Here is a 12,167-nt window from a genome sequence, read left to right on the forward strand (position 1 = left end):
GGAGTCGCACCTGTGCATGCTTGAACACCTCCACCTGGACCCCCTTTATTAGCAAGGAAGTGGTCCCTAAGCCTTGTTAAAGTTCCAATGATATTTGCCTGACATATGTTACATTTGATGTGAGTTCCATTTCGGGTCACATGCTTCCATGCCTCAGAAGTTGATTTGGGAGGAGCCATTAAATGAAAATCTGCATGTTTGGAAAGAAAAATTAAAAAACACACTATTTTTATTTCAACCTTTTAAAAATATATAATATTAAACAATATAATAAAAAACCATTAATATAAAATTATAAATTATATAATAATAATATTAAACAATATTATAAATTTATAAACATAAAAAAAATTGACACCATATTAATATCATATAAAAAAATGAAGCAGAGATATATAATAATAAATTAATAATATCATATTAATATCATATTGACACCATATTAAACAATATTATAAACATAAAAAAAATTGACACCATATTAATATTAAATTATTAATTATTAAACATAAAAAATATTAAACCTAAAAAAAATTAATAAAATATAAAAATATATAATATTATATTATAAAATATAAATATAAATCATAAAATATATAATATTATTATTATATAATATTACATTTTTAAACATTAACTATTTAACATTATAAACAAAAAAAATAAATAATAAAATTAAAAAAAATAACTGTGCGGCTGTGCAGGTCGCGGAGTGCAGGCGGCGTCGGCATTGGTGGCGGCGTCGCGGAGTGCAGGCGGCGTCGGCACTGGTGGTGGCGTCGCAGACGGGTGGCGGCCGACTGGTGGCGGCCGAGCACTAGTGGTGGCGTTGCAGAGCGGGCGGTTGGGCAGAGCGGGCGGCGTTAGCAGCTCGCGTGGGTGTGGTTGCAACGTCTGCGGCCGCCTACTTATAAAATCCGCCAAAACAAACCCTAAAACGCAAACCCGAAAAGTTAAAAAAACACTTTAACAAACCCTAAAATCGAATTTAATCGAATTTAATCGATTTTTTTAATGGTTTTTCAAGTTCGCCGAATTTCGAACTTCAAGGTTCAAATTCGGTCGAACCTGGTGACTTAGATTAGAACTATAATAGCTATTGCTGCAGCTAGAGGATGGAAGCTACATCAAATGGATGTTAAGACTGCCTTCCTTAATGGTGTCATTGGGGAAGAAGTCTATATTGAACAACCTGAGGGTTATGAGATTCAGGATAGAGTAACTCATGTGTGCAAATTGAAGAAAGCTCTATATGGCCTCAAATAGGCCCCTCGTGCTTGGTATGAAAGAATTGATAAGTACTTGTTAAGTTTAAGATTTTGTAAAAATGATGCTGACGCTAACATCTACTTTAAGATATCTAATGATGAAATGCTAATTCTAGTTCTATATGTGGATGATTTATTTCTTACTAGTAAAGATGAACTTATCATTAGATGTAAAAAAGAATTAGCTTCAGAATTTGAAATGAAAGACTTAGGTCTAATGCATTATTTTCTAGGTCTAGAAGTATGGCAAAGATCTAACGAAATTTTTCTAAGTCAAGGAAAATATACTATTGATATTTTGAAAAGATTTAGAATGATGGATTGTAAACCTATGTCTACTCCTATGGAATCTAACTTAAAGAAGCTAAAGTGTTTCTGCAGCTAACTCTGATTTTGCAGATCCATCGGAGTACAGGCAATTGATTGGATCATTGATGTATCTAGTTAACACTAGACCAAACATATGTTATGCAGTGAATGCTCTCAGCTAGTTCATGAGCATGCCCAAACATGTTCATCTCGTTGCAGCCAAGCACATCCTAAGATACTTACGAGGCACAGTTGGTTATGGGCTGAAGTATCCACTTAACACTTCAATAACCTTGGAAGGTTATTCAGATGCAGATTGGGTTGGAAGTGTCAAAGACAAGAAAAACACTTTTGGCATTTGTTTCAGCTTAGGATCCGCAGTGATCTCTTGGGCTTGCAGAAAACAATCCTTTGTTGCACTAAGTACTGCTGAAGCCGAGTATATTGCAGCAAGTGTTGCTTCTAGAGAAGCTGTGTGGCTTCGTAAGCTTCTTGCTGGGTTGTTTGGACAACCTTGGGTACCTACAATTATACACTGTGATAATCAAAGTTGTATCAAGATGTCTGTCAATCCAGTGTTTCATGACAGGTCAAAACATGTGGAAACTCATTACCACTTCATTCGAGATATGGTGCAAAGAGGTGCTATTCAGTTGAAGTATGTCAGCACTGATGATCAGGTTGCAGATATCCTCACCAAGCCTCTATCCAAGGTGAAGTTTGTGTACTTCAGAGACAGGCTCGGGATTTCAGAAAATGAGACCTTGATTGAGAGGGAGTCTCTTCCCCAGTGATGCATTGTGTTGCATCAACCACCCTTTACGGGCAATGTGAGGTGGTAGTCTTCTCAGGGAGAAGAATAATTGTTACCATCCTCTGCGGGCAATGTAAGATGGTAGAAAAGATCCTCACCACCCTCTGCGGGCAATGTAAGGTGGCTTCAGTCTTTGCTTGTGTGCAAGATGAAAAGATCTTTTGTTATGTAATTCCAATCTTTGCTTGTGTGCAAGATGGAAGACCTCTGATTATGTAATTCCATTCTATGCTTGTGTGCAAGATGGAAGTCTACTATGTTCCGATTATGTAATCCATTCTTTGCTTGTGTGCAAGATGGAAGATAGCAATATTCTGATTATATTCTCTTCTCCCTAATTAAGAGGGAGTGTTAGTTGTAATTAGGGTGAAGAGCGGATTCCAATTGCCTAAGGCAACATTGGAATCCGCCCTTTAGGGCTAGACCCTCTTTTCTTTCACACGCCACTCTTAGGGTTGGGCCTTTCTCCTCCCACACACCACTCTTAGGGCTAGGCCCTCTCTCTCACGCCAACCTAAAATAGGGCAGACCCTATCCTCACGCCACTTGATGTGGCTTTATAAAACATGCTAAGGAATAAATAATAAATAAAGTTTATGCTAAGCCGACTTTAGAGGTTTATCTAGAGGAAGATATATATATGAGTTCATCAAATGAAGTAAAGACATTCATATCACATACACAATGCGATCTGCTCTGCTCCTAAATGCGATCTGCTTTGCTCCTAAATGCAATCTGCCCTCCTACACTTGGCAAATCTGCTCCTTGGTGAACTGCAAGAACATTTAGCTACATGCTGCTTCAGCCTATCAAAGTGATCTTCTGCTGGTGGATGTCTTGATCATCTACAACTAGGGCATCACTCTACATCACCTTGGCAACTTGCTGTTTGGCCAGCAATCAGAAGTGTTGTAATCAGAATCTTGTGTTTAAAGCATAATCAGATCTGAGGATCTTTCTTGCTGGGTTTTTCCTCCTAGGAGATTTTCCCAGGGTACTTGTGTGTTGTGTGTTCATTTTTGTTCATTTCTTTACTTTTACTTAATTCTGGAAATTCCTAAGTACTAACAGCAATTAATATTAATCTGGAAATTTAGTTAAATTTCTATTTCCTGAGTATTGAATTAATCTAAAAGACTAAAGTTAAAAAAGTTATCTTGTGAGTTACTTGGTAAGGCAAAAAAATGGCAAGTACTTGCCAAATCTGCCAACTATGAACCTAGGTATGCTGAGTGTACTAGACCAATTGTTCTTGAAACCTAATCATTTGTTAGTATGCCTCATCCTACAACGTTTCATTAGCGATGGTAACTTTAGCTACTTCTTTAAATGCACAATGTTGCTTACACATGACATTTTGGAACACGAGGTACTGATACCTAAAATGATGCTCAATGGAGTAAATGCTACCAAGGTTCAAAAAACTAAGGCTAGAATAGCATGATGATTATAATTAAGCATCAGAGACTAAAGACACCTCAAAGGCTTGAAAAGAAAATGTCAAAAATAATATAACCTTGGCTAGAGAAAAAAACATCAAAAATGTTATAATTAAGCATCAAAGGCTATAAAGACACCTCAACTAGTCAACATTTATTATTTAAAAGATCTTCATGTACTCAGGCAAATCCAATATAAACAACACTCAGGAAACACTAAGAGGGGGAGGTGAATCAGTGTTTTAAAAAAAACTCTTCAATACTAATGAAAGCTCAAAGAAAATTTATTAACTCTTAGATGTAGACATGCAATCAAGACACAAAACAGGAACACAATATTTCTTGTGGAAAACCCTTTTGGATGAAAAACCACGGCAAAAAGGATTCTTCTATTAAATAAATGGGCACCAACCCAAAGAGCTACAACTCTGCATACAACTCAGCACGAACCCAGAGAGACTGAAGCACCAACTTCAGTTGACAAAAGCACAAAACTCTGATTGAGCACCTACTCAATTAATTGCAGAAACTTCAATTTCAAATCTACTTATCTGCTTGACTAAAAAAGACTTCAAACAAACACAGTTTCTGCAATCACCCACACAGGTAAAAGCAATATCTCCCAGCTTAATACACACACAACTTAATCTATTGAATATCATTTATCTCCATTCAGTACTGTGCTCTTTTCTGAGAATGAGCAAAACACCACAGACAGATATTACGCAACTGTTTCTTCCCAGCCAGTGTATCAACGCACAGCACTCTCACCTTAAATCACCTTTCTCACAGATCAAAATACACAGCTCTATACGCACAGAATCTACTCAAACTACGTTTTCCATCCACACCTCCCTTTTAAAGAAAATAGCACGACTCAGGTCCAACCACACACTCCCATCCAGGCACACTTCGTATTTTCACGCCATGATGCTGAATGTATACACACTCAGCCAACAACCTCTATTGCAGATAAAATGAATTATAAAAAATTCCAGACATCGGCTTTGATCTATTTCACATCACTATAACCTTAGCAGCTAAAAGGAATATATATATCGACCATTCAGAAATGATACCATTAACGCCTGGGCACACATGTCTTCCATAAACGCCAGAAACGCACACCATGAACACAGCGGAATTTTTTTTTCGAAAAAATCAATTCCAAAAAGGAATCGCATTAAGGATATCTCCAGTATACATCTCCGTAGCAGCTCCAATTTTCACGACAACCATCATGTGTTCATTTTTCGGCACAACAAAAAAATATGAAGGCTTCACAATATCCAGCTTATAACGCCTGTGATGCCCAAACATGGAATCCGTTTTTTTTTTTAAAATACACAAGTCTGACCGGAATAAATTTTCCATATAACACGACTAGCTGGAGATGGGCAATAGACCAAAAAAAGAATCCATGAAATCTTATTTAAAAAAACGGCAGTTCTTAAATCGAATTTCCAGAACACGAATTTAGCCAGAGCTTATTAATATGATTCAGAAATCCACCCAAATTAATCTCAAGTCCCCACTACTTCAAAAGCAACGGCATATCAAAAACGGTCTCGTTGAATAAAATTGTCGCCAAAAACATAAACTATTAAATCGTGATCTTTGCACACCTTGAAAGGTAACGGCAGCATTAAAAAAAATTCTTCCATTTACGTTGATATTATTCAACTAAAAGCTGACAAGGCAAGTGGAAGATTCAAGTTATGACATGGCAGAGAAGTCTGATTTGTCACACCTCAAGGACAAGTAAGCAGCTGACATAAACCAAACAGGCACACAACTAGCTGAAGCAAACATACAAGCAGCTCAAGCTGCTCAACCAAACAAACAGGTAAGAAGACAAGTAACCAACCAGCTCAACCACACATGAAGGCAGACAGCTCAAAATGACTTCAAAGATTAACCTTCGCATCAATGACAAAAATTCCAACACAATATACATGCATTGCTTCCTAATAGTTCCATGATCTGCAATGAATCATCCCATAGTGGGTTGAGTTTTTGTGATGTGTCTTGGAGTCTCTCCTTGCCAAGATACACCCATACCTTATCACCCACTTGCAATTATGTCCAAATCTATGTTGATTATGGTGACTCGTGTATCTTGCTTGAGATTTTGACTCTCTCCTGGACTTGGAGATCTATTTGTCTCACTTTATCTATGAACTTTGCTGCCTTAACCATCACTACATCCCCCTTTTCTTACCCATCATTTGACTATCCAAGGAAAACATAAATGAGCTTGGTAAACAAGCTTCAAAAAGGTATAAAATAGTGGATGAACGGATTGCTCTATTATAAGAGTGCTACATATACGCTAAATCCTCATCCCAACCTCTAGAATGCTTCTGAATCTCTGATTATAACTTCTAAGAAGCTGCACCAATATCCAATTGATGACTTCTGTTTACCCATGCATTTGAGGATGGAATGCCACAGACCACTTGAGCTTTGTATCCATTTTAATATTTTATCACACAATGTGAAACAAAACTTGATCAAAAACCTCATGTCACGATTAGAAATAATGCTCTCCAGAAACCAAATGAATCCATTCATTTCAAGAAAATAAATCTGCTACATCACTTCACATTAATGTCTTCTTGCAAGCAACCAAGATACATATCTTTAAAAAATGATCCACTATGACAAAAATATAGTCATTACCATGTTCTGTTTTTAACAATCCACCTACAAAGTCCACACTTACACTTTTCGTGGCCTTATGGGTTCTAGCTGTAATTGGTACAAACCCAAGTTTCAATTGTTGGGCTTACACAACTGGCATCCTCTTATAAACTTTAAAATACCAACCTGCGAATATGGCCAATTGACACATTGCTGAAGGTTTGCTACTGTTTTGGTCATTCCAAAATGACCTACTACCTGTGAGGCATTTGCTTCTCTTATGAGCAGCATTCTCCACTCTTTCAGCACACAAAATATACCTGATTTATATAAAAGACCATGCAGCAAATAAAATCAGACTTTGCCTCAGCTCAAATCCATCATGCATACCTTGAGTTGCTGATTTATGTCTTCCCAAAATCTTCATCATTGATATAATCAGCAGCATATACCTCTTTGTCAATGGCTCTATCAATGCCAACGTGCCAACTACTGAAAGTAATGGCAGCCAGAAAAGCATATCTGCCAATTTGTTAGTAAACCACCATTTATATTTTATCACCAAATGGAAATATTGCAAACCATCCATATAGTGACAAACCTGCTGTAATTTGTCTTGACTAAAAACTTAAGTCCTACTTATATGTATTTATACCTGAATAGACCATTTGTATCCCACCCACATACAGCCTACATATACAATATTTGATTTCATTTTCTAATTTGATTACTCTAGTTCAACTTGTTTGGTCACAAATATGTCTTCTTCCTGCTCAATATAGCAGAAGTATGCTATTACTAGCTCCATGTTGCCTGCTAAACCTGCCTCAAAGCATTTCACATGCTAAGTATGATTTGATAGTTCTAATGACCATTATTTGTAATGTCTTGACAACTGATATACTTTCTTTCCTTCTTATCTTAAAAAATTAAAAATGAATCCAAAGCCACATCTCCAACAAATTTATCTGTTAGAAACACAACCATAAATATCTCTTGCATTTAGTCAAAAGGCTCAGCATGGCAACATAGTTTGCATAATCAGAAACATGCACATTATCAAAACATCATGAGAGAAACAAAGGAGTTTCTTTCAAGATTCATGTTCTAGGATATCTAACATATTAGGAATTACATGTCTCTTATCAGGAAAAAGGGTATTTATATTGTGAATCAGGATTTGCTCTAGCTAGAAAGAACATACCACAAAAACATGAGGCTATGATGGCTGAATTAACAGCATATGTTATTGCCAGTTTAGATGTGCCATGATGTTTCAAGATTCCAGATAAAATCCCTGCTCCTCCGCCAATGATACCTGTTAACAATATCAAAACAAGGAATGAGATGCAATTATCCTTGTTTAACAAATGGAAAAGATAGGCACCTACAGAAACACAAATAATACATGACGAACACTCATTTTGTCTAAAATTCCTTACGCTAGAGTAGGATTCAGCAAAGACTCAACAAATTTAACCAAGCATCATGGATATTTATGCCATAAAATTCACATTATAAACTCTGTGAGTCTGTACCAGCATATAATACTGTATCTGTTTCTATGCAATCTAGGGGCATACAAAACAGGTAGGACATAGTGTATATACAACATAATTATATTAAATTATATATATGCAAATGAATAAAATGAAAACATAGAAGTATTAGAATATCACACATCAACTTGGATATAAACTAAATTAAAAGCATTCCAATTTGAATTATGCCAAGATGTGTAAAATTAAATACCACACAAAAAATATTTGTCTTGTGACTCACCACTTCATTATTTAATATGACAACCTGTAACAACCCACCTTGATTCATCCAACAAAAATTGAGTATATTTTTTTTTTCTTTATTATGTTTTATTCAATTGCATACTCTGGGCATCCATCCAATAGGATTGGGCATTCATCCATTCGGGATGAGCTTCTAACCATACGGGTTAGGCAATTGTCCATACGGGATGTAAATTCCATCTATCCAATACGGGATAGGCATCTACCCATACGGGGTAGGCATCCATCCAAACGGGATAGGAGATGCTCTGGCCAGAGACTTAGACTCATCGGGACCATTCGGGTCCTGAGCCACTCACTAAGTACTACATTCTTCTAACAAGAATGCACCGAGGTCGCCGTCCTTAGGAGTAATAAGAAAATAATACAAGCTTGAATTCCGCCTCGGAATTTGGCTTAAAGCCTCGGGAAGTCAAGCGAATCCATACGGGATTCCTTCCGAGTATGCATTGGATTAAATTTGATTAACTTATCTTTCAATTAGGATTCTTACTCAACCAAGCCTAGACCCCACCCACGAACGCCTGAGTACGAGGGACAACTCCGTCCCAAGACTGCCTACATACCCGCTTCGGCACGGGATCAAGGCGTAAAGTATGTAGTTCTATTTTCTAATCTATGGTTTGATGTAAACTGATTTTTGTGGGTACGCAACCCTTTCTAGGGTCAGTGTCCCAGACAGTTTCTCTGCGGTTGCTACCCACGAAGGTAGCACTTAAGCGAAGGCTCAAGATGGCCTATTGCTGGTGGCCTAAACAAAATAACTAGAACCTAATACTTATCATGAGCGTCACCCAATTGCAAATCACCAATATCCCTTCGAGGTGAATAATTAAATAATAAATAAGTAAATTTCACGAGAGCTCTTAACTTGACCATCCCTAAGAGGGGTTTACTATGGTTTATCTCAACGGATGTGGAATTCAATTAAAAGTTATCTTATTAAATTATCGATCCAAGAGGGATTACCCGCCCCTTGGATTTTTAACTTCCAAATGTCCCTTATTACTCCCCGACGATTTATAGGGACGATGCCACAGACGTCGTTAATGCAGCTTTATTAGGCGTTAAGTGCAGTAGTTCAACACGACGGCATTACCCGTAAGCGTGACCCAGAGGCACCGTATATACCGAACGCTGCTAGTTTTAGTTTTCCAACTCCATTTGTTTAGTTTTCTAAACTAACATCATACTTGAATATAATTATGAAATGGATGTACATAATTTTAAACTTTAAATACTATTTGAACAAGGAATATCATTATTCTACAATTAATTAGATTAATACATGTATTGGCATGGTAATGATAATTGTGAACTTACGAGTAATCGCATGAAAATTAAGGAATACGAAATAATCATAATGCAATGCAAAAGTAACGTCATTTATATTCAAAATGCAGAAATGTTTTTCTCTATCGCAAGACTTAATTAGTTATAAGGTTACAAATTTCTCATGAGTGACCAATTTGAATAATAATGAGACTTTACTAATCTCAAAAGTTATGGGTCAAATAATCCATTCATTTCTCTAAGGATTTGAAATAATACATTGGATTCAACTCTTGTTAATTTTAAGGAAATTAAATTTAGCTAAACAAATGTACATGAAAAAGAAATTAATTTAATTTTAATTTAAAACGATACACAAAAAAAAATACTTAAATGTTAAATCGAATGTTAAACTTCCATCGAAATTTCCTATGGCAATCTCGTTTTAATTATTGTATATAGAACCGGGGGTGGGGACCACGGGTCCCGCCACTCCCTACGGTCCTGCATGTGCAGGCCCGTAGGGGTTGACGGGGCCACGTGGTCCCCTCCACTCCCCTGCGGCCACTTGCAGTGACCGCAGGGTAGTGGGGGTACCACTAACCCTGCCGGCTTACGGTAACGCCTTTCTGCGCCCGCATGGTTATTTTCGGGGTCTGTGCGTACGTGCGGTTATTTTGGCGTCTGTGCGTACGCAGTGATTGATAATGTATCATTTAAATTGCAAATTGACAATGGGGTTATATAATCTATATATATATATACATATATATATATATATATATATTTGTATATATATATATATATATATATAATATATATATGGTTTCAAATTCTTTACAGGATAATTTTTATTCAAGAAGGTAAGAACAGGTAAAATAACTGAGTAATTCTTGGTTTGTCTCCTTACAGAAACCAGACCTTTAATGTATGTATATATATTTTTTTTTTAAATCAGAATCACAGAAAGAGAGAGAGAAAGATTTATCCAGCCATTACAGGAAGGGAGTTGTTCTCAGACTTCTCAGGAAATTGGTTTGTTTCCAGGGTTATTCTCAGAGTCCAGGAGGATTTATTCAACTGGTAATTTCAGTGAGCTCTTTATTCAATCCACAGAGAGTTTTCAAAAAGAAAATAATAATAAGAATACTCCTTAAATGAGATTTGGATAACAATAACCAGAGAGATGAAAGATGGTTCTTCTTAGCAAGAATCAAAAAGAATAAGAGGAACAATTTAAATCTGGATCTAGATTTAATATTACATTATTTTATTTTTAAAAAAAACAGTGAATCTAATTCTTTGTCAAGCAAATTTAATCTACTTCCTTATCAAGAATCTGAAACTAATAATCAACAATTGTTCTATTCTACTCCAAAATTTAAAACTAAATTTTATCAAAGTTTGAAACAATGAATCAACAAATTTATTTTTCTTTCTATCAAACATTTTAATCTACTCCAAATCTGAACTAAATTTTATCAAAATCTGAATAATGAATCAACAATTTATTTTCCAAAATCAAGAATCCAAACAATGAATAAACAATTTAAAACATTGTAATCTAATTCTTATCAAAGTCTGAAACTAATTTCACGAATGAATTTCTTTTCCATAAAATAATCTAATCTAATCTACAACAAGAACAAGATGCACAAACTAAGCTTGAAGGAACCTGGATGCTTGCAAAAATGGTGTAGAGTCTTCCTTGATCCTCCAAATTGAAGAGAAATCCTCCCAACAAAACCTTGGCTGCAAATGAAAAATGGACTACAAAGGAGAAATTGCAGAATTTTCTTATGGAATAGCTAGCTTTTCTTTTGAAACTTGTACCTATTTTATAAAGCAAATTTCAAATTCCCACTACCTAATTTTAAATTAAAAAAAATGAGATTCTCTCCCAATTTGGCCTCCATGCAAATTAATTGGGCTTAGTGGGAGGAGTTACATGCAAGGAGGTGGAGAAGCCTCTAGAAGCTTCTTATTCCTCCTACAACATGTGCCTTAATGTGAGGGAAATTAAATAACTAATTTAAAATATATATGCATTTTCCATGTGTGTGGGGTTTATTATTATTATTATTTTTTTATTCCCTTACAATATTCATTCAATAATTCATCCAAAGAATATAAGTAGAGTTTTGTAATTTAAAACAAAAAAGGTGATAAAGGAGGGTTGTGACACAACCCATATATCATTAGCACTTGAAAATGATGCCTCAGTCCCTATACAAAATTGTTGGACACAACCAATAAACGATGACCATTTCCACTAACAGCGAGGGGAAAACACCTAGAACTGCATTACTTCCCTCTGCATTTAAAGGAGCAGTTCCCTTATCCAGAAAATTAATTTACAGTATTCACAAGTTTTGATTTAGGATTTTTGGAATATCACAGGATATAGACAAACAAACATGCAATGCAGTATTTTTTGGCCTTCGTACTGTGCTTAAGCTGAAATAGAATTTTGTGCCTTTCTAGGATCACAGCCACACATGCACAAATTTCTGAGTAGATTACATAGAACCAAAAACACAGAAATGATTGCTGAAGTAGAGCACAGTTTCATGATGTTTGCATACTAACTAGGAGGAATGGCAGAATAAGGAGCAAT

At 35.9% G+C, this 12,167-nt stretch overlaps 1 protein-coding gene across 1 annotated transcript in view; it reads right to left on the reverse strand.

The window, feature by feature from the left end:
• LOC131029356 (uncharacterized) overlaps positions 1–12,167 on the reverse strand; it is a 57,919-nt gene that overhangs the window by 14,903 nt on the left and 30,849 nt on the right. The window contains exon 2 of the mRNA XM_057959820.2: positions 7,678–7,791. Coding sequence (XP_057815803.2) covers positions 7,678–7,791 — 114 coding nt within the window. The remainder of the gene's footprint in view (positions 1–7,677; positions 7,792–12,167) is intronic.

Source organism: Cryptomeria japonica, chromosome 10, assembly GCF_030272615.1.
Source record: "Cryptomeria japonica chromosome 10, Sugi_1.0, whole genome shotgun sequence".
NCBI classification, from domain to species: Eukaryota; Viridiplantae; Streptophyta; class Pinopsida; order Cupressales; family Cupressaceae; genus Cryptomeria; species Cryptomeria japonica.